General features: G+C 39.1%; 2 protein-coding genes across 9 annotated transcripts in view; one reads left to right on the plus strand and one right to left on the minus strand.

Moving 5' to 3' along the window:
* TMEM59 (transmembrane protein 59) overlaps window positions 1-6,381 on the minus strand; it is a 21,467-nt gene extending 15,086 nt beyond the window's left edge. Inside the window, exons 1-3 of one of the 4 annotated variants that reach the window (XM_006919233.3) lie at window positions 5,964-6,221; window positions 2,453-2,485; window positions 1,417-1,522 (exon numbers count right to left, since the gene is read on the minus strand). In XM_006919233.3, coding sequence (XP_006919295.1) covers window positions 1,417-1,522; window positions 2,453-2,485; window positions 5,964-6,152 — 328 coding nt within the window. In that variant the 5' untranslated portion in view covers window positions 6,153-6,221. Of the gene's footprint in view, window positions 1-1,416; window positions 1,523-2,452; window positions 2,486-5,963 lie in introns of all 4 variants that reach the window. The other 3 variants (XM_006919234.3, XM_006919236.3, XM_006919235.3) reach the window with 3 other exon arrangements.
* The window catches only part of TCEANC2 (transcription elongation factor A N-terminal and central domain containing 2), a 31,363-nt gene continuing 14,115 nt past the window's right edge, over window positions 6,379-23,626 (plus strand). Inside the window, exons 1-3 of one of the 5 annotated variants that reach the window (XM_015595163.2) lie at window positions 6,379-6,503; window positions 7,398-7,553; window positions 15,788-15,929. In XM_015595163.2, the coding sequence (XP_015450649.1) occupies window positions 7,452-7,553; window positions 15,788-15,929 (244 nt within the window). In that variant the 5' untranslated portion in view covers window positions 6,379-6,503; window positions 7,398-7,451. The other 4 variants (XM_025051919.1, XM_015595165.2, XM_006919237.3 and 1 more) reach the window with 4 other exon arrangements.

Consider the following 23,626-nt stretch of genomic DNA (forward strand, 5'->3'; position numbering starts at 1 on the left):
GAGAGAGGGAGGGAGGAGGAGAGAAAAGGGATTTGGCATTTTATGAAGAAATTTCTTATAAAACATTTCATCAATAGGAATTTCCAAATTTGGTAACAGTAGCAAATGTATTATTTTAATAAAACATCTATCTTTTACCTTCCACAAGTCAAATGTTTCAGGTATAAATCTACTAATTACACACTCAGACTCCAGCTATATGACATTCACATGAGGGGAGCCTCATAGCTAAGATTTGCATAGTGGAGAAAACACTGGACAGGCATTCTGAGGTTCTGGCTCCATCATTTGTTGGCTGTGTATGTGACCTGGGCTGAGCTGTTTAACCTGACTATTGATTTCCATATGTCTAAAATAGAAATACAACCATCTACTTCATGGGGCTAAACAAAATAATATAGTGATTTACACAAATTTAATATCTTATTGTTCAGAACTGGGTCATTTAGTTGAGAAGCAAGGGTACTCACCTGGCAAGGAAAAATAAAACAAAGCAATCAGTCTAACACTCTAAATTTTGAGAAAATGGAACTTAGAAAATGTTCTACAGCAGGAGTCTGAAGTTGAAATGGGTCTCTACCATACACACTCTCTTCATTTAGTTCACCAGAGCCATTTCTTTCTTGTGATAGAACACTTTACCACTATAACAATCTTACTTTTCTTCTCAACCCAGTTATGTATTTGTAATATATTTTTTGAAGATGTTGGATAATAAACTGAACAGCATTATGCACACATAAAGATGGCTGGTTAGGAGACTGAGCCTTTAAAAATAAGGTTATATCACGGGCTGGATGTGAGTCATGGCATAGTGATAGGAAGTAAGGCACTTCCTGCTATATTGAATAAACAGTGTAATGTAATGAATGGAAAAATTCCATCATAGTTCTTTAAAAAGTTAAATGGCAATGTTGTCCTGATTACAGTTTTCTTTTATTAAACGCATCTCTTTCAACAAAAGGTAAGAATAGTGGTTTAAGAGATGACAAAGACTCTGGTTACATTTTTTATTGGCATGATCCACAAAGAATACACTATTAAATACTAAGTCAAAGGCCTGATTCAGTAAAAAACTTGGCACTAAGTCAACTAGTCTATGATTGAAAAGCTTAGGAAAATTATACTATCCACTGAAAAGGTAGCAATGAATTATGAGAAGGGTAATTACTACTGCATTTTTCTAAACCAAATACTCAGTTAAACAAAGGTGTCCTATTCACAGTACAAAATAAATACTGTCTCAACAAATAGATAAAATTTAAAGCCCATGAAATTTCTAGCAGAAGCTATTAAAACATTATGCATTAAACATTATGCTTGTCATTTTCTGAGGAAAATACATTAAAAATATAACACAACTCAGAGAAAACACAAATGTTATATACTGCTGATGTCATTAGCCTAGCGTCTTACCAGATTCACATTCCAATTTGGTTCGATTTAAATCAATTCCATCATCCACAAACTGACAAATTGAAAACAGTCTGCAACCTCTCTGACATGCGTATAATTCCTCTTCCTAGGGAATTCAAGAATAGAGAGGATTACCAAAAAATAGTACTTTTCCCTCAGAGGAAAAAAGGGTCAAAAAGAAAGCAAAGTTAGTAGAGTTTATTATAAACTGTCTAATAAATTTTATAACTGAAAGAAAAATGATAAGAGCCAGGTAATACCTAAGACCTCCGCTATATAGAGGCTTTAGTTTCTTATTTTTAAAGTGATACCCAAAAAAGAAGCCTAGTGGGTAAAATCACTTTTTTCCTATATTCTGTGGTCATATTTTGTGAGGAAAAAACTGAAAATAAAAATAACAGTGACAAACATAAGTTTAACAGAGGTAGAAATGAATAAGTAAATACCTTAGGACCAATGGCATACTCCTGCCACATAAATATTTATATGTAAGCAGGCTTATTAGAAAAAGTATCATGATTAGCTTCACATGGCTATAAAGATCCCTACAAAGTGAGGTGTACATCTACAAAAACTCGTACATGAAAGGATTTTTAAAACTTGGCTCACTTTAACGGAAAACACAAGCAAGAGCAACAGTGTGATGTATGGCAAAGGCCAATAGAATCAGCCAGAGGTGAGTGACCCTGCACAAGTTACTCTGCCTATCTAAATCTCAGTTTTCTCATCATAAAAGGAGATAATAGCTATAAATTATCGCCAGCTCCCTCAATAATGCTGGAAGACAGCTATCCTAGCACAGTGCCTGAGACATAAGAGGTGCTCAATAAATGGTGGTAGTGTTAATCATAATAGATTTTAAAAATAGAAAACAATAGTTACACACAACATTGTACACGTATGGGAGCTGAAGACAGAATAGATTCTTCATCACTGGAAAATGTTAATTGCTTATGACAATGTCTTCAACAGGCTTTCTTCAATAAAATAGAGTATTTGAAACAAATCAGTATGTGGGGGAGCCCCCTCAACTTACTGTGTGATCCACTGTGTACAAACTGGCAGGCACCTAATAAGGAAGGAAACAGCATGTGCATATACCAGTTAGCAACCAATGGAATACAAAGGTATGCATTTCTTTCCAGCAGGAGGATTAGTAAAATTTATGCAGAAGCAGCAATCCATTAGGAAGAGATGACTGCAGTCTAATATTAAATAAGATCTATTATATAGCTTTGAAGGTAGCACATTTTTGGACCTCAGTTCTAGTTGCATTTATTGTTAAGATGAAATTGAAAGACTTTTAACAATTAAAATAAATTTCATACCTGAGTTGCTTTTGCAGGCTTTGTAAAACAATGGAAGAATTCTCATGTATTAGGAGCCCCACATCTTTCCTGATATTGCACAGAGGAAGCATCAGCTCATTAGTATGAGCTATAATGCATACTATTTCATTTTCAGATATTTTCTTCTGTTAAACCAACCCAATAAGCCCTCCAGTACTCTTCTCAGAAGAGAGTATGGCATGGTGAAAAGAGCTTAGATTTGAAGCGCAGCCTCACCATTTATTCTGTAAAACCCTGGACAAGTAACTTAATCTCTCTCAGCCTGTTTCCTTAGCTGTAAAACAGGGACAACACTTTTACGTCAATCTGGAATATGAGGATTACACATTTTATACTCACAATATCATTAATATTATGCTACACTATCTAATAAATAGACATAACTTTAATAATATATTTAAAGAGCACCCACAATGTGCCAGGCACTGTAGTAACACTTAACATCTTATACAACACCTGGCACAGAGTATGCATTCAACAGGTAGCTATGAAGAATCATATTCTTGTTCCAAGTACATGTTTTATTACTTCAAGGAAATAATTCATGCCCTATGTATCCCAAATGACTGGCAAGCTTTTATAAAACATATCCCCTGATTTAGAGTACAAGGAGATGGTGTTTCCTACCAAACAGAATATCAGCTAAGTAATTACAAGGAATCTCGATACTATTTATAGATTTTATATGCATTATCCTGAGGTAAGTCAAGCTAAGTATTCTCTCATTATTCAGTACTACTAATACTATATGTACCAAACTGGTTTCATGCCATATAAGAAACTGCCATGTGTTAGGCACTGTGCTGAGAATGCCACATATAGTATCTTTAATCCTCACACTAGCTCTGCAAGGTATGAGGTTTTTTTTGTTTTTGTTTCTTTTTAACAGCTGACAAAATGAAGTCAGGAGAAGTTAAGTGATCAGAGAGGACATACAGATAATAAAAGTGGAGCTGGGAATGGAACTCAGGTTTGCATGGTTCCAGAGCCCACACTTTGTTAAAAAAAATGGCCGGCTGGCTCTAGTTAGCTTTGTTATTAACATGACTTATGTCTCTGGTATTTGGATCCAGGCAAACTATGCAATGACACTTTTGAGGAAAGTTAAAGGGTAAAATATAATATTTTTAAAATAATTCCTTATGAACAGGTAAGATACTTTATTACAACAAATAATTAATTCTGAAAGAGTCATTAATAAGATTTCTATCTGCCAGCTACAAATAACAGACCAAGAGAGGCTATGTGACCTTGTAAATTCATTTCTTATATAACACAACTTTTTCCTGAACTGCAAAGCACAATAAGTCATAGGTGGGCCAAAGAAATCTGTGAAATTAGTAAATTAAATATTTTTAATACAATTTTATTAATAGGAGGCAGCACAGTATAGCTAGTTTTAGTACTGATTCCTACCTCTCCACTACTTGGCTATGTGACCATGGGCAAGTCACTCAATCTTACAGAGCCTTAGTTTTATCAGTTGTAAAACCCTATCTTGCAGGGTGGTTGTGAGAATTAGGGATAATGGGTGTAAATTGCCCATGATACTGGCTAACAGAGGGCAGATAGTTAATAAATTTTAAGTTCAGGACATGGAGCCACATGATTGTGAGTTCCTGGTGAGAACAGCTTTAAAGAATAAGTAAAAATGGCTTAGCTATCACATCGAGTTTTAGAAAGTAATGGATATTATACAAGTACCTAAAAGTTCCAGAAATGTTTATCCTTTTACTTATTCTCTCAGCATTCTGGTTTATACTACGAATTTGCTAGTAAAATCTCAAAACGAACAAACAAAACTCCACAGCCATACACTGGAATGATACAAAATAAGTCTCTGTCCCAAACCAGGCCAAATCAATATTAATGAGTTTCCTCATACAATCCTCTTAGCTGAGAGGTTTATAAGAAGAGAAGAAAATAATGTATTTAGGGACACTATACATTGATTTAAGTCTGGAAGCTGAAATTTCTCATTTCTCTTTCTTGCTATATTAGTATTAGTCTCTGAAAATTTTAGGATAATACCCTCCCCTACACTTTTTCTTGAAAATTGATATTCCTCACCCAATGTAAAATACAGCAGCAAACAGACAGGGGAAGTGATAGCATTTACAACTTTTCATTTCAAAGACCTGAAAACACTTGCCAATAAGAAACATCCTAAATTCATTGGACCTGTCCTCGTAGTCACTTTGTAGTTGGAAAGAGCAAAAAAGGGCTAGCCAGGCGGTTAAGCAAACAATACGGAGGAGATGAAGTAAAACAAAGAGAAAAAGACCAGCAACATTAGCAAAGCTCTTATAAATAAAGGTAGTGAGAAAGGGGAACATATACCCAAATCATATATAAGAAAGAGTGGGCGAGTCACCATGCAATTTAGAATGTTGAGTAAAGAGAGTTCTCAAGAAGCTGAAAAGGCAGCACCTGCGGTGGGGGGGTGGCGGACAACCAAGGAGTGAAAGTAGGGTCAGTCCTCTCCGTAAGCTATACCCCTCTCTCCCCCGAGGGGCGGTCTCATTTCTTTACCCACTCCACGAATCCCCTGTCTTCTTCTCGGAATGGTAAATTCTTTGAATGCAAAAACCTGCTTCTTCTCTAAGCCATCCCAGTCCCTAGTGGCAGCGCCTTGCACACAGTAATTTAACACAGGCGGAAAGCCCTTCCTGTGCGTCTCCCAACTCCTTAGGCTGACTTAATACATTTCACACCACAGTAGAACTGTCCACTTGCCTGGCTCTCCGAACACAGACCGCGCTCCCGGCCCTGAAAAGCGCTCAGTAAACATAGGTTACGAACTAACCTTTTGCGGCCTTGCGTATCTGCTCCCGGCCCCCGCACCCGCCGTTTCTTACGCTCCTTGAAGGTGAGGACCCCACATTAATCATCAGTATCCTCCTCCCCCTTGGAGTGCTCGTCTCCCCTGCTGCCCCGCAAGCTCCCGGAGGAAAGGAGTCGCATCTTACTCATCTTTGTGTCCCCCAGTCCTTTACAGGGTAGGTAGGTGCAGCACAACTTCTGGTAATTACAGTAGGGGCGGGGTGCGGGTGGGATAGTGGAAAACAAGAGTTACAAAGGTGCGAGACAGCAGTTGAATGGTGGATTCAACGGCTAGGTTCCAGAGCCGACAGAAGTGCGGGAGAACGGAGAGATGGGCGGCCAGGGGAGATGTAGCCCAGTTCAGACGGGCCCTACCTTGGGGTAGGTGTGCAAGGGGTAGGTCAACTGACAAGCCCGGTGGCAAGACGCCGTATCACCCAAGACCGAATCAAACGCTTCAGCCGAAGCGGTTCCCGAGCCTCCGGCCAAGGCCATGGTCAGCAGCAGCAGCGGCGGGAGCCCCACTTGGGCCCCGACCCAGAAGCTCCCCTTCGCCGCCGCCATTTTGTTTCCCTCTGTCACAGCAGCTCAGCTAGTTGATGTTTTCTTTTCAGAGGTTCCTCCTCCTTCCGGGACCAGCCCCTTCCCCGCCCCACGGGCCGCCGCTTCCGCCTCAGCTGTCTCCTCAGCTCCGCCCAGACCCGCCCGAAACTGCCACCTCCTGCCCCACCTCTGGGTCTACGAACTTCTAGGTGGGCGAGAGGAGGTGGGGCCAACCATCGCGAGTCCAGGAGCGAACTGGCTCCCCCTGGCTCCTTCCTTTTGCGGAGCACGCTGGGGCTTGTAGTTCTCCGCAAGCTGGAGGCGCACGGCGCGATCCTGAAAGTTGGTCTGGGAGAACCACAGCAGCCTTAGGTGGGGTATCACCCGCTCCCTTCGTAGTGCATTCTGGGGAGTGTGGTTTGCTGTGTCCCTGAGGCGTTCCGCAGGCGGACTCGTCCTCTTCTGAGAAACTACCGCCCTGGAAGGAAGCGTCCGTTTAGTTTCGTTACCCGTGGTCCAGGCTTGGTGGCCTCAGAGGGTGTTCCCTGGAGGGGCCTAGCTGCACCAGGGCTGCTTTTCCTGGTGGGTTTCCTGTCAGACCGCTGTTAGATTTCCTTTCCTGGGCTCGTGGCTGCTGAGGGCAAAGGGAGATGGTGTTTACTTTTGCTCCGGGGAGTCCAGAAAAGGACAGTCGCGGTTAGGGTCCTCTGACTACCAAGCAGTTCTTGGAGATGGCTGCTTGATCTTAGGATCCTGCTGAGATCTAGAGGTGGTCGTTGATTGCTGGTTACTAGTGGAACCCTTTGGATTGTGGCTATGGTGGGGATAGTTTTTAAAGAGAGCTTATTGAACCCAGTGGAACTCTAACCCTGCCACAACGCAGCCTAAGTTGGAAAAGGCTTTAAAAGTCACCAGGTTCAATGCCTGGTCCTATATTGGAATCCCCTCCACAGTGCGCACTTCTGAAAGCTAGGTCCATCCTAACTCAGGAAGTAGACCCATCATTGTAACAGTTTCAGTTCTTAGGAAGATGTTTCTTTTTCAAGAGGAAATCTTCCTTTAAATTCCACCCAATAGTCCTTATAATTCAGGAATGCTTCCAGAGTAAATAGAACTCAATTGTGTCACTTTAGTGAACATGCATCCCAGCAGTTTTGATGATATTTTAGAATCTGCCCTGTTTTTTAAAAAAACAACTAAACTACAAACTTTATTTGAATTTTATCCCCCGCCCCCCTCCATGTCCTCTTCCTGTTCTGGGATCAGACTTGCCCTCTTACTTGAGCAGAACACACCGAAAGTAATTGGAATCCTCTAGAAATGGATAAATTCGTCATTCGAACACCAAGAATCCAGAATAGTCCTCAGAAGAAAGATCCCGGAGGAAAGATTTACAAGCAAGCCACGATTGAATCTCTGAAGGTGAGAGGGGATCTGGGACTGGAGAAAATGTGCAAAGAACTGTGATAGTAGGCTGTGTGAAAGAGGTTGACCATGGGAGACTTGCGAATTATTTCTTGCTATGCTTACTCCCCAAAGCTTTCCTAACGACTACTAATTTGTTTCAGCCATACCTCATACAGACTTATTTATCATTTCCTGCACTTCTGTTACACTTTTCTGATTACTTTGGCTTTATGGTATGTTTTGCTAGCTGGTACGACAAGACCCCTAAGTTATTTTCTTTTGCAAAATTTTCTTGTCTGTTGGGAGTGTTAAAGTACTAAATATGATTCTGTGTACTATGTACAAACTCAATTAGGCTGAGTGGTATACTATACTCTCATAGCTGGAACTGTATGACATGGCCTCCATAGCTACAGCTGAGACTGGGAAAGAGACTTTTAATGGACTTTTTGTAACATTGTACTCAGCCTGATTTCTGTTAGCAAGGAAGAGGCCAAGAAATAGATACAGGATAGACAACCAGTAATGAATCAGTGAATGTAGGTATCCAGTTAAAGATAAAATAATTATTATTTCACTAAAAACAAAAATAAAAACCTGCCTGTTATTAGTTTCCTTTGTCTTCTAGAACCTCTCTTCCTACATTTCTGACTTTTTCTTTTTCGGTTTCCTTCATTGGTTTATCTTTCTCCAGTAGACTCCTAATATTTGTGCTCCCCAGAGCTTTGTCACATTTTTTTGTATTTGTCCAGAGTGACCTTATTCATCTTAAGGCTTCCTTCCCATGCTGATAACTGCCATACATGCACCTCCAGCCTAGATCTCTGAGAGTGAGAGTGAAATCTGGGGCTAGAAAAAATGTGCAAAGAACTGATAGCAAAGTGGCATTCTGTGTACTTTATATACTCAGGATGGACTCCTCTCCTAGATGTGCTACAGGCTTACCAGACCCACATTAGAAAGGGAAGTATAAACAGAAGCCCTGGGTTCTAGTACTTACTATGCAACTGGGTGATCTTCAGCAAGTCATTTCCTTCTCTGGGATCTCAGTTGTCCTCACCTAAAAAATGTGGGGATTGAACTTTATCAGTGTTTCTTGCCCTTACATCTCCCACTTTAAATTAAAAAATCTTATCCTCATCTAGAGTAGTTAATCTATCTCCCTGCCCTTGGCATCTCGTCCTTTCCCCTCTACACTTAAGCCAGAGAAGTAAGTCTTAAAAAAATGGAAATCTATTCAAGTCACCTCCCTGCCTAATCTTTCAGTGGTTTCTCATTACCTATCGATAAAGACATTTCTTTACATGACACCCAAGGTTCTCCATGACCTGTAACCTGCTTGCCTCATTCCCTGCTGCTCTTATTTACATTTCATCCAGTGTCAGGCACTCACAATTTCTCAGAGATGTGCTCTTTCATACTTCTGTACCTTTGCATATGCTTTCCTGTTTGCCTGACTTTACTCTCTTGGAAACAATACAGTATAGTAATTAAGAACATAGACTCTAGAGCCAAACTCCTGCATTAAAATCCCAGCTCTGCCATTACTCCTGGTGTGACCTTGGACAAGTTATTTAACCTCTCTGTGTCTCCTTATCTATAAAATGGGATTAATAATATCTGTTTTATAAGGTAGTTATGAAGCTTGAATGAGTCAATATATGTAAAGTACTTGGAACAGAGCTTGGCACACACTAAGTACTATGTCGGTGTTTGCTATTATCATTTACTTTATGAAATCCTATTTAGTCCCCATGACCTAGTTCAAGAGTCTCCTCTGTTATGAGGCCTTTCATGACTACCCTTCTGCCCCACAGATACTTGTTGACCTTAAAAATAAAACAGCCAGTTATTTTATCAGGAAAAATGTTTTTCTTTTCAGGAATGGCAGAGAATTACAATTCAAGAGAAGCATGCTATAGCAAAAAAATATAGGCAAGTCTACGAAACAAAGGTGAGGGAGCTTTATAGAGAAAAAAGAGGAAGTTAGGAAGGGTGCTTTGCAAGTAAGTCCATTGAAGGAAAGAGAGTTCAGAGTGGTGATGGCTTCTCATTGACTGAGTTTTGAGGGTTCCCATGGGTCAGGCTTGTTGCTGGGCAAGTAGAAAATCTTCCTTCCTCTTGTTCAGGTAGTGGAGACACTTTTTGTTGGGAATGCAAGATATGGTCGCTTCTTCTTGGGGTCTGTAACTGACATGGTGTGGTGGTGCCAATAGTGCATGACAGCTCCTCCTTCTGGCCTCCTGAGTCCATTTTGAATGCAGTTTCCTTTATTCAGTTTCACATTCTCTAAGCCGTCCCTATATCTTAAACATGCCCCCATCATTGCACTTATTTGTGCTATATTATAAGTGTTTCTTTACATGCCTATGTCCTGCTACACTCTAAGCTTCTCGAAAGAGTATGTCTTATTGATTTTGTGACTGCAGTGCCTAGCAGAGGGCTTGGCATATAGAAGCCTTCAATACCTTTTTCCTAATGACCGAATGAACTAAAACTCCAAAAAACCTTGACATGGCATATGAGACCCATCCTGTTCTGACCCAGTGAACCTTGTCATCTCGTCTCTTGTAGCTCCCCATTCACAGGAATGCATTACAGCCACACCCTGTTTCTTGCTGTTCTCTATTCTCTTTCTTGACTCCAAGGCTTTGAATAATGCTGGTCCCTTTTCCTGGAAAGCCTTCTCTTTCTTTTTACAGAGTGAATTTCTATTCATTTATCAACCCACTAAAATGCAACTTTCCCTGTGAATCCTAGATTATAAATTTCAGTGACCTTGGGTATTTTATTTACCTCTATATCCTTGGACCTGTCACAGTGCTTGGCATATATTAAGTGGTCAATAAATATTTGTTAAATAAGTGTATGTTGAAATGCCTTCTAGGACCTTGGGAGAGTTAATCTTTCCCTCTTCAATAGTCTCTTATCACCTGGTCAAATATGGGTCATTGTACTTACCTTACTGTATTATAATTATCTGATTACTTGTAGTTTTTCTGTCTACTATGAACTTCTAAGGACCAGGACTACAGTGTTTTATTATGTTCTGATTCCGCTCCTAGACCTAACACAGTACCTGTACATTGTAGGTAAAAAATTATTGAATAAATAAGATACGTTCTTATTTAGAGATGCCCTTGCAGAGTCTAGATATTAAACTATTTTATAAATATTATCGTGAATTAACTTTATGCCCAACACTATGCTAGATACTCTAAGACAGGGGTCCCCAACCCCCAGCCATGTCATGGCCTGTTAGGAATGGGGCCATGCAGCAAGAGGTAAGCAGCAGGCCAAAGAACCAAGCTTCATATGTATTTGCAGCCACTCCCCAATGCTAGCATCACCACCTCAGCTCCACCTCACATCATCAGGCATTAGATTCTCATAGGAGCACTGGTCCCTGATGCCAAAAGGGTTGGGGACCGCTGCTCTAGGGACCAAAAGAGAAATTTAAGGTCAAAGTATGAGAACTTGTGGGACTTCCCATTAGAGTATCATAGCATAAGAAATTATTAAGTAATGGTACAAAATCATATGTGATCCATTACAAAATTGTTGTTTGGACGATAAGAGTTACGAGAGGAGAGAGCTCAGTGTCTGTTTTAGTGGACAGAACATCCTGAAGGGATGGAAAGAAATTTGTCTAGGTAGAGGGAAGTAGTGACATGTCACCATTCAATAAGTGGTACTTGCTGTTCTCTTTCCTTTATGCATGCACACATGCTTGCTTTCATGTGTATACAATGACAAATTAAAATCAAATTAAGTTAAATGTGAGTTCTATAGACTTAGCTAGGTCTACTCTCTGCCAAATGACTTATGACCACACACCAGCTTCACAGTTTAATGTCAAGAATTTGCTAAATGTTTAAGCCTCAATTTCCTCATCAGTAACATCAGAGATAACAATGTCTAACCTGCAAGGTGGTTATGAGGGCTAAATCAGTAAATGCATGTTGAAAGGGCTAAGCATTGTGCATGGAATGTAGTAAAAAGTGGTAGTTTCCTCTTTTCATGTACGGAAAAGGAGAGGCTTGTATAGTAAAAGTAGATCCAAGATGGTGATGATGATGATAATTATAATGATTACTACTAACATTTATTGAGCCCATTTCTATAGACCAGGCATTGTGCCAAGTGCTTTATATTAACCATTTAAATTCTAATAACGACTCTGTGAAATGGTTGCTTTTATCATTTATATTTTACAGATGAAGAATCTAAGGTACAGAGAGATTAAATATTTTGCTTAAAGGTCATGCAACTATAAATGGCAGAGCTGGGATTTGAACTAGACAGTCTGATTCCACAGTCTGCCCCTGTAGGGTACACTCTCTCTATATAAAAAAAAAAGTGGAAGTTTCTGAATGCCACGCAAAGGAGGTATAAAAATCTTAGAATATTAGGACCATTGTACTTCTGTTATCAGCATAGTACAAGTAATTTTGCCATAGTCTTATCACATTCAATGAAAGTGATACTCAATAGAGTTCATGTAGTGTACATTTGAATGGTAGAGGTTAATTTCGTTAATCTCTTCTTACTCCCTTAAGGGAAAGTGATTTCTTCTGTTGGTTGCAATAGGAGATTTTTTAAATTAAAAGATTCTAGAATGTTAATTTTTTTAGATTCAGTACTCAAGACTGCTCTATAAACCTTTCTTCTCTTTGTAGGGTTGACTAGCCTATATGTTGTCCCTTGTCCCAACCAGTGGAGTGGTGCCCATGTTATTGCTTATGAGCAAATCATTTTCCCTAATTGCTTTTGTCAAGGTTGATATTTCAGCTATCCACAACTGTAAGACCAGATGGTATTTTGGAGAGGACATCTTTCTGGCAATAACCATTCCACTACTCATTATAGTTATCCCATTGATATTTCATGTTCACGTCCCTTGTTCCTCTAAATAATTCTGATAAGAACTTGAAATTTATATTTTTGGGCCCATATTTGGACAGAAATAAAGAAACATTCTTTGATATTTATGGAATTCCTTTGCTCTGAAACCGACTGTTACATTTTTCTATTTCTCCAATTAAATTTCAGATCTGAAAACTGTTCTGTACTTAATCCTCGCGGGTAGAAATGTCTTTGTTCAATGACACCTACTGTGCACTGGGGATAGAGAGACAAATAAATTGTTCCAGCCCTCAAGTTGCTCATAGTCAAGTGGAGAAGATAACCTTGTAGATAAGTATATGTAGAAAGCAGAGATGCAGTAACATAAGTCTGTACAGATTACAGAGGGACCCAGAACGGAGTGTGGTCAAATGTAGTTGGAGAGAGGCAAGAATGGCTTCATAAAAGAGGTGATGTTTGAAGAGTCTTAAAAAGTAAATAGGTTTTTATCACGTGGTTGAGGCAAAGAAAGAACATCCCAAGCAGAGAGTGTGAAATACTGTGATTCATTTAAACAGCCTACAATAGTTTGGTATATCTGGAGCAGATGATGAGGCTGAAAAAGATGTCAGGAGCCAAGTCATGTAAGGCTTCTTATGCCATTCTAAAAAGTTTGGGCTTCTATAGTTCCAAATGCTGGAATTATCAAATGTGAAACCCCGAACCTCATCCTAACCACGTAGAAATGCTGGATAAAAAATCTTCAATACAAAGCTGAGTTTGAAAGCAAGAAAGAGAAATCCTCAAGTGCCAGGAAGAGAGAGGATACTAGTGTAGATTTAATTGAGAATACATCTTAAAAAATTGTAAGGATGAATACTAAAATAATAGAATGTATAACTTCTAAATCACAAAGAAAAAATCAAGATTAAAGAAAACTCAGTCTGTTAAGTAAAAGGTAAAAGAGAAAAAACAAAACAAAACGAGAAAGTATGTCCAATTATATGAGTAATCGTAATAAATGCAAATGGGTTAAACATGCCTATTAAAAGAGAGAGATTCTCAGATTGAAAGAGAAGGTGGAGCAAAATAAAGTAGCCATGGGATATGTAAAGCATAATGACCATAAAGGGATGGAAGACCAAATATGAATATGTCACAGGCAGCAGTTCATCGAAGCAATGTTTATAACAGGAAAAATGTGTGTGAGTCGGGGGGGGACCCTGAATATTCATTAGGGAAATAGATTTTAAAATTCTAAGACATTCGTATATAAAAATAATGGAATACTATCCAATACAGTTAAAGTGGATCATCTGGCTTTACATACACACACACATCAGTGTGAATAAATCAAGAAAATATATTGAGTGAAAAAAAGCAAGTCGCAGAATCACGTGATATTTATATCATCTTCCTATTGAAAATATCCCCTTACCTGGCTTCATTTATTTATTTTTCATACCATTTAACACTAATACTATTTTATATTATAATAGATCATAAAAAAAAAGGACTTTGTCTCATTTTGGCTAGGGTCTTTAAAGGCTGAGAACAAAGCAACAGGTATCAGATGGTATTCCTAAATGAGATTCTAGACCATCCATGCAGAACTTGTGAAGGCAATACATGACCAGTTTTGGAATCCTGGACCCATCACCCACTTTAGGCTATAATGAAGGTTGAAGTTGAAGGAAGAAAAGAGAAAGAATTCTTTTAGATAAAGTGAATGTTTTTGGAGAACTTGACCTCAGATCTTGGAGATGGTGGACACAGACCAGGCCTGTGCCTGGGAACATCTGAAAACAGGGATAATGGCTGACTGATGCCAGAGGAAGTGGCTGCATTGAGAACGCTGTTACCCTCAGAATTTTTCAGGGCAAATATATAGGCAGTAGTGGAGAAAATGCTGGCTGGTGTAGAATTGAATTAAAGGGTTTGGGTTTACAAGTGTCCTTGGAAGGGCAATGGGAGCCCTGCAGAGAGAGTCTGTGTGAAGTGGGTTGCCAAAAACTGGGGACTTTGGGTGGACTTGTAAGCAATTGGCTGGAAGAGGCGTCGCCAACGTTTTGGGAACTGCGGGTGAGATCTCAACAATGGGAACTCTCCAAGGAACCACAAAAGGACCCCTAAGAAAAAAGTCAGCTTTACATATCTGCTGAGACTAGAGAGCACTAAAACCTGATTAGTAAAGCATTACAACAGAAAGTAAGGCTTTTTTTCTGTCTCTTACCTCTCCTCCTTTTCCTAGCTTTGAACCTGGAAGAGTCAGAGACCAAAGCAAAGAAGCAGATCTGGGAAAAGGGTGGAGCAAAGATAGGGAAATAGCGTCAGAAATCCCCTCCTCCCACCATGGCCTGCTGGGCTGAAAACAGATCCCAGCCAGTGGAGGGAGTGAGCCTTTGGGGGGGGGTTGCTTTTTATTGAACTATCACCTACATATAGAAAAGTGGACAGACATGAGTGTACATCCTGACAGATTTTCACAAAGTGAAGATATCTGTGTCCCCAGTATCTAGATCAAGAAACAGAACATTATCAGAATCCTAGAAGCCCCAGTGCCCGCTTCCATTCCCAGGGTAGTAAACATCTGAGAAAATTTTAAAAGCAGCTTTATTATTTTGTTTCTCGGTTTAGTTTTTTAAAAATTTTCTCTAGTTGAAATAATTTCAAAACTACAGAAAAGTGGCAACATAGTACAAAGAACTTCCCCATCCCCTTCACTCATATTCCTTTGTTGTTAATATTTTACACTTAATGGAAAGATGGTAGAATCTTCCAGGAATTGAAAGAGAGGAATGAGTTTGTGAAGGGTAAGGAGACTTAAAATTTAATGCTCTACTACTTTATGTGAAATGGCAAAATGTTAACTTATTTTCATTATAAATAGTGAATTACTCTGTACTTTTCTTTGTGTTTGAACTTTTTAAAAATTCTTCAAACAAGAGAATTTTAAGTTTTATCATCTAGGAAGTGGGAAGCTGTTGAAGTGTGCTTTTGTTGTTGAAATAAATACATCTTTATGACTTTTCTGCTCTCTGTCCTTGCCTATGAATTAAGACACTTAAGTGAGCTATAGGGTTGATTCACCTCAGCATCATTTTTCTTTTCTTCCCATCTTATTGCCTTTCACTGGTATCACTGCTAAGTGCCCAGTGATGTGTGACATGGTAAGATTAAAACTTGCACTTTTCCTAATAGGTGTAACTCCCTTCCTTATGTGCAGTAGGCAGGACCTGCTTTTAAGCAATTACCCATCATTTGGGGCTATCTTACACACTGTGCTTTGGTTCAGGTCATAATCAATAATTCATATGTCAATAGGAGCCCCATTAGCTCAGGTGAAGGCAGATGTCTTTCTAATGAAAATGTTCCATTTTCCAAATGACGTTTCTTTTTCCCAGAGAGTTGTGGTTATAGAAGACATAAAAAGATGGAAAACTACATTGGAGCTTCCTGATCAAACCAAAGAGAATCTAGTTGAAGCCTTACGAGAATTAAAGAAGAAAATACCCTCCAAGGAAGTGTTAAAATCAACAAGGATAGGTACGTTCCTTCTGAATGAAAAGTACTTATATTTTGTCTCCTTCCTTCTTCCTTTTCTCACTCAGTCAAACATTAAGTTATCCTTCTATCAGTGCTTCTCAAACTACTCATGGTAATGGACCATTGTTTAAAAAATTCTGCATTGGTTGCAGAACAATACTTTCATAATATAAAATAAAAATTACAAGAAAATTAAAATATACAAAATATAAGTTCCACTTTTTAAATTAGATTTAACATATAGAATTATTGTCATATTGCTACATTATGTAGCATATTGCTATAAATGTTTCTAAATGCTTACTTCAGTTCTTACTGCATGGACTGGCAACTGGAAATGATCTGTAGATAACATTTTGAGCATGCTTGATGGTGGGTGTGCAAAAATGAGTGAGACTTGGTTCGTAACCTCAAGGAAATTAGGGTTTGGTGGAGAAATAAGCATGTAGACAAATGGGAACAATAAAGTGTTATGTATTATACATAAAAACATAAACAATATCCTGGATACTATTCTGATCTGTACAAAGTATGTGCTGGTATAAAGGACAGAGTAGTTACTTACATCTGGGGAATTCAGAAAAGGCTTCATTGAAGTAGCATCATTTCAGTTAAATTTTGAAAGAGAGTTAGCCTTTCTGTCTTGAGTAGAAATAACTTGCAAAGCATGGTTTATAAAAGCAAAATGATAGCATTTGCTGCTACATCATTTATTATATAGCATTAGAGATATTTAAAAGGTAAGTCAGGGACTACACTGAATTGCCATTTTAGTACAGTAGACAACTGTGAATAATATGCAAGGGAGGGCCAACATGTGTTCCTCAAGCTGCTCCCAACTCCCCAGAGAGCCCAGGGTAGTCATTCGCAGCTGCTGTTCTTGCCCTCACTAGTGCAGCCATTGGCTTCTCTGCCTCCCCTTGACCTCTTGTTCATGAGAAGCAGGAGAGAGAACAGCTTCAGACTGGCGCTAACAGCTGGCAAGAGCTGTGCGAAACCCCCAGAGGACCCCCAAGAGTCTTGAGAGTTGCACCCTTGTAATATAAACCAGAATCTGAGAAAATTAGAGCTTAAAGAACATAAAACCCTATCATTATAGCCAAGGAGATTCTCCCATCTGCTAGTGGATTTTCTCTTTATAGGTTGTGGTCGCTAGAGGGCAATAAGACCATTCAGATGAGCAGATAAGGAATTTCCACCAGTAGAGGGTACTAGTGATTAATATTTTATGACGTATATATTTACATATATGTATGTGTTCATATTTAGCCACACACCACAAATACCATTTATGATCAGATTTTAACCATGTAATAGGCTGGAATTGTCATACAAATACAGAACATGATCATTTTTGAAAAATCATTTCTGTTCTTTGAGTAAATTGTGAGTATGCTTTTAAGAATGGGTGTGTCCGATCAGAGATTTCAATTCAAGGATCATAATGAAACAAGGGGCTCGACTTGGGAGGAGCTGGAAACCATCTAACTTTTGAGTCATGACCCTACTCTAAGCCTTCCCTAAACCTAAGGTTGTATGGAATAGGGGTTTCTTGATTTCTTTTGTAGTCACATCAGTTGCCAGGCTGAAGATTCATTTGGATCATTGCCTGAGAATGTTTACATTCTTCCACCTTTAGCTTCCTGCCTGTCCCTATCCTGTGGGCTATAAGGAATAAATATTTACTGAGTGTCTTCTTTGTGCTGGGAACTGTGCTGGCATAATAATGGAGACAGATATTGTCCCTGCCTCTTTGAAGCCTGCAGTCTAATGGAAGGACAGACAATTTAACAAGACTTCCTCAGACAATGTAATGAGTGCTCTAATGATTGGGAGAAGTTAGCCCAAGGAGTATATGCGTTGGAAGTAGAGGAGAAGATGTTGAAGAATGTGTCAAGCAGAAGGTACATCATGTGAGCTGTGCAGAGGGCTGGAGGTGGGAGAGAACAGGATACACTGCAGAAACTAAAAGAAGTTTTGTGTGTTCGAAGTGAAGCTGAGGAGACCATCTGGATCAGTAGGAAAAGGCCCTTTGGAAGCCATTCAAAACTAGTCTTAGTATCTATTGGTTATTTGTCTCTGTGTGAAAATTACCCCCAAATTTAGCGGCTTAAGTATCTGTTATCACACACAGTTTTTCTGAGGGTCAGGAGTCTGGGAGCTGCTTATCTGGGTGATTCTGGCTCACAGTCTCTAAAGAACTGTTGGCTGGGTCTGAAAGTTTGACCAGGGCTTAAGGATATACTCAAAATGGCACACTCAGAGGATTGCTGGTAGGAGGCCTCAGTTCTTCATCACATGGGCCTCTCCTTAGGGCTGCTCATGACATAGCCATTGATTTCCCCAGAACAAGTGATCCAAGAGAGAACAACAAAGATGGAAGCCACAGTGTTTTTTATAATCTAATCTCAGAAATGACATAATGTCACTTCTATCATATTCTGTTAGTCACACAGACCAACCCTGGTACAATTTGGGAGGCAACTACACACAGGTTATGAATACCAAGATGCGAAGATCATTGGGAGCTATCTTGTAGACTGGCTGCCACAGTATGTATTTCTTTTTATTTCTCCTAGATATATTATACTTCTTGGACATGCAGATTTATGTTCATTTGTAGAAATTTTGTAGCTGATATCTCTTCCAAAGTGCCTCTTTTTCATTCTGTCTATTCTTTCATTCTGAGATTCTATAATTAAAAATATGTTAGACCTTTTATTTTCCATACCCCTTAGCTTGTTTGTCATTTTTTATCTCTTTGTCTCTTGTAGAATTCTGGGCAATTTCAGATATATATTTTCCAAGTCACTAATTCTCTTTTCTTCTGACTCTTATCTGCTATTTAACCCATTCATTTTGTTCTTTATCTCAAAAACTTTCTCATTTTTATAAATTTCCTTTTTCCCCCTAAATCTCTCTTAAATATTATTTGTACATTCTTATGATTGTACCTTTTATTTCTTTAAACATTTAATGTATAGTTCTGTATTTTTCATCTGACTATTCTAATATTTGTAGTCTTTAGGAGTTTAAATCTGTTGTTTATTGTTTCTACTGACCCTCATGGTGCTTGGCTCCCCATGTGTTTGTTGACTTTTAATTGTGAACGCATTATTTTAATCTATGGGAATTTTGTGTGACTAAATTGAAGAAGCTTCCCTCTAGAGAGGTTAGCTTTTTTGTTTAGTTTGTTTGTTTGTTTGTTTGTTGCTGCCAATAGAGAAGGGTGACTTCTGACCTGGAATACTTTAATATACCTCTCAAGGATCCCAGCTCAGTATAAGAGTTCCAGGATTAGCTGTCCTAGTTCACCACTGGCCCAAAGCTAAGTATTTTAGCAGCATTGCTATTAACATCAGCCCTTAGTTTAGCCCCGCCCCTCCCTGTGCCTACCCCTTTAGCCTCTGCTTACTTTTTTTCGAAGAGGAAATAAAGTGGTTTTTATCTAGAATCTAGATTTACTGCAGTGAAAGGGTAGCTTTACTCTACAATAAAATGATTATTATTGAAGGGTTTTGAATGGAGAAATGACATATTCACATTTGCATTTGAGAAAAAAAATCTATCTGGATGCCATGTGGGGAAAGTATTGGAGAGAAGCAAACCTAGAGACAAGAAGCCCAGTGAAGAAGCCACAAAAACATCTGGCTGAGACATGAAGGTGGCCTGATGGGGTAGTAGTTGTGGGAATGGAGAAATGTGGTTGGAATCAAGAGACATACATGGAATAAAATCCCAAAGGATCTATAGATTGATTGGATGTTGGGAATGAAGATAAAGGAGTGAAGGCTGAAAGCTAGATTTCTGCTATGGGCAAGTAGGTAGATGGCAGTACCACTCATTAAGATAGGGAACAACAGATTTAGAGGCGAGGAGATTAATAAATTCAGTTTTAGACTTAGTGTTTGACATACTGAGGGAAATCCATGAGGAAACGGGATGTTGGATGTGCAAGGCTGAAGCTAAGGAGAGACCATAAGTTTATACTTGGGAGTCATCATCAGCATGTAGCTAGAAACTGAGGCCATGGAACTAGATAAGCTTGCTCTGGGAGAGTATTTAAGAAAAGCATAGAGCTAAGTCCAAAATCTTAAAGCAGACCAATATTTAAGAGACTTACAGAGGGAGACTGAAAAGGTATGACTAGAGAAACAGAAAGGAAACAGGAGAAAATGCTGTCGTGAACGGGAGGGAGTATTTCTAGGGAGTGATTGGTCAGCAGTGTCTGCTGTTCTCAAAGGCCTAAATACGCTAAGTCTAAAAATTGCACATTAGGTTTTGCAAAGTAAGGTCATAACTGATTTTGGTAAGGTCACAGTAGGGTTTGGGGCAGAAAGTTGAGTGAGGAGGAGGTAAGAAAATGAAAATGAAAATAGGCAACTCTTTCAAGAAGTTTGGTATTGAAAGAAAAGAAAGAAGTCACAGTATCAGAAAGGGAATGTGGGACCAAAGAAAGTTGTCATTTTTAAAATAGGAGAGATTCTAACCCATTGAGTGACAGTTTAGTAGACCTTATAGAGAGTGGACTGGACTTACCAAGGGTTCACTGTGGAGATGAGGATGTCAGATGCCTCTCATTTTGTTGCCTCTCTTACCCTCTCCACTGGCTCTTTCTACCTTCAGACACACTCAGGTCTTCCCCTTTAATTGGCTTTGCCATCTCTTCCAGACGCCTTGTTTCCCTCTCTTTTTTTTAATAGGCCAGTTGTTTTAAAAATGATTGATAATCAAAACTCCCATTTCTGCCCCTCCCATTCCTTCATTCAACTCTTTCTCTACTGGTTCTCCCACAACCACTCTTTTTTTCCTCCAGGACACGAGTGATTTAATTCTATCCAAATCTAATCATCTTGTCTCATTTCTCATCTTCCCAGAACTATGAATTTGAGACCATTGATTAATCTCTTTTCTGTCAATATAAATGACACTGAACTTGTTGCCAATTCCTTATTTTTTAAATCTTCATTACCTTCATAGCCTTTATCTGAGTTTGTTATTACTTATTTAATAATTTACTTCCTTATTTTTTATTTACTTAACAGTAACCCTATACCAGCAGGACCATGCAACACATTTTATTTAGTAACACACTTCAAGCATTAGTGTGGCATATAGCAAAAGCTCAGGATACAGTCATCAAATGAATGAAAATAACATGGTCCAATAAGATTTTCTCCGTGGCTCTTTCTAGCTTTCTGTATTCCTGTTTCTTGCCTTTCTTCGTTTCTTCAGCCCTTGTTCCCTGTTCCCTAATAAGGTGCTTTTCTAGAAAGCTCCAGCCTCAGTCTTGCTGCTGCTTTAGGGCACTTCATCAGAGAGCCTGTCCACTCTCCAGCTTAACTGAGACCTTAAGTCAGATAACCTTTGGATATGCATCTCCCAGCCTGATCCACTTTTGAATCTTAGATTTTTAGAAATGTTGTTCCAGTTTATATTCCTACCGTTTTCTTAAAATTTTACTAATTTAATAAGGTAAAAATAGCATCTCGTTTTCATTTGCTATATGGAATTGTTTTTATGTTTATTGGCACTTCGTCCTTTTTTTGTGTGAATTGTTTATGTTCGTTGTCCATTTACTATTGAGATCTTTTCATTTTGCTATCTGTTTCTGAGCTTTGTAAATGTTGATGTCATAACACTTTTAAATCCATTTAGCTATCTCAATTTATAAAGGAGGAAACTCTGACCCAGGAAGATGAAGTGACCTATCCAGGGCCACATAGTGAGTTATAACCAGGGATGTAATGAGAACCCAGGTCTCTTGGGGCAGTGTTTTTTCTTGGTTAGCAGACTGCCACTGTGCCTTGGACCGCAGCCATATGTGCCTTTATTTTATTGGACCATCTCTATGGGTTATGCCATCTGCTCAAACTCACCTCTTTTAAACAGAATTTAGTACCTTTTCTTGTGTACCTCAAATGCAAGTTTTCTCCTAGTACTCCCATTTTAGTCACTGCCCCTAGAATTCTCTGACATAAACTCCTTTTTTTTTTTTTTTTTTTTTAGGCAAGGCAACCCTTGGTTGACCTCACAGATTGCAAGGACTCCGTCAGCTTACAATCCCTTATTTTTTTATTTTTTACACCTACAGCATCTGACATAAACTCTTAAGGCAGAAATGCCCAGCAGGCAGTTGGAGATGTGGGATTGAAGCTCAGATGAGAGATTTAGACTAAAAATATATATTTGGAAGTCATTTGTCTAGAAGCATTTGCTTAAAATCACCTGGATGAATTCTTTGAGTAAAAGAAATGATTAAAGGGCTAAAGGATTGAACTTAGAAGATGTATGGTAGGGAAGTGGGAGGAGGAAGAAGAGCCAGTGAAGTGGCAGAGGGAGTATAATTAGAGCAAGAAAGAGAGAGCCAGGGCAGTATTGTGACATGCAGGCCAAGGAGGAATGTTTTAAGAGGCAGGGGAAATGAGTGGCCTCACTGTTCTCAAGTGATCTGGGAAGTTAAGGTCCAGCTGGGCTAAAGCCTTTGGACCTGGCCCTTAATGGGGCCTCTGATTGGACACTTTTATTTTTAAAAAGGCCAGTGGATAAGGGGTATTGAGTAGATGGCTGACGAAGCAGTGGAGTTAGGCCTTGCAGTCTCAACCTGGTGAGCAAGCATGCTCCACTTTGCAATGCTGTATATATGAATATTCTGGGAAAAGTTTTATGTCAATCATATTGATCTGATTTCAGGGATATCTTATTTTCATTTATGATTGATTAACAACCAAAAAACCTATTCTTAAGAAAGTGATTTCCCATCTATGACTTCATTTGATCTATATAGTAATTCTGGAAGGTAAATGTTATTATTTTCTCCATTTTACAAATGGGAAAACAGAGGTTTAGAGAATTTAACTTACCCAGGTCAGAAAACCGAATAATAATTGACTAAGCTCAGATGTTCTTATGCTATGTCATGCCTCCTCCTGAAACCTAATGATGCTCTTTTCTTTGTCCATGGCAAGCTCTTGTCCTTCAAGACCCAGATGACATACATGAAGCTAAAAACATTTGTTGAATGAATAAATGAGTGAGAGTATGTGTGAGTGAGCGAATGGGTATATGATTTGACTCACCCAAGGTCACAGTATAAGTTAGTGGCCAGGACCTTTCAGATGGACTTCTGTTCTCAAGTTGTGCCATAGATTCCCTTTGCTTAACAATCTCAAACTACTTATAGGCTCCTGTATTCATTTTCTGTGAATAATGCCATAACAAATTGCCACAAAATTAGTGGTTTAAAAGAACACAAATTTATTATCTTACAGATCAGAAGTTCAGTATGGATCTCAGTAGGCTAAAATCGAGGTGTTGACATGGGCACATTCCTGTCTGGAGACTCTAGGGGAGAATTTGTTTCCTTGCTTTTTTCAGTTTCTAGAAGCCACCTGTATTCCTTGGCTCATGATTCCCTTCCTCCATCTTCAGAGCTGGCAGTGGTGGGTTGAATTCTTCTCACACCTCATCTCTCTGACCCACCCTTCTGTCTCTTCGACTTGCAAGGACTAGTATGATTATGTTGGGTTCATCAAGATAATCGAGCTAATCTACCCCATCTCAGGGCCTTTAACCGTAATCATACCTGCAAAGTCCCTTTTTTCCATGTAAAGTAACATATTCACAGGTTCTGAGGATTAGGGCATGGCTCTCTTTGGGGACCATTATTTTGCCTACCACAAGCCCTCAAATTATGC

The sequence above is a fragment of the Pteropus alecto genome, unplaced genomic scaffold, assembly GCF_000325575.1.
Source record: "Pteropus alecto unplaced genomic scaffold, ASM32557v1 scaffold25, whole genome shotgun sequence".
Classification (NCBI taxonomy): Eukaryota; Metazoa; Chordata; class Mammalia; order Chiroptera; family Pteropodidae; genus Pteropus; species Pteropus alecto.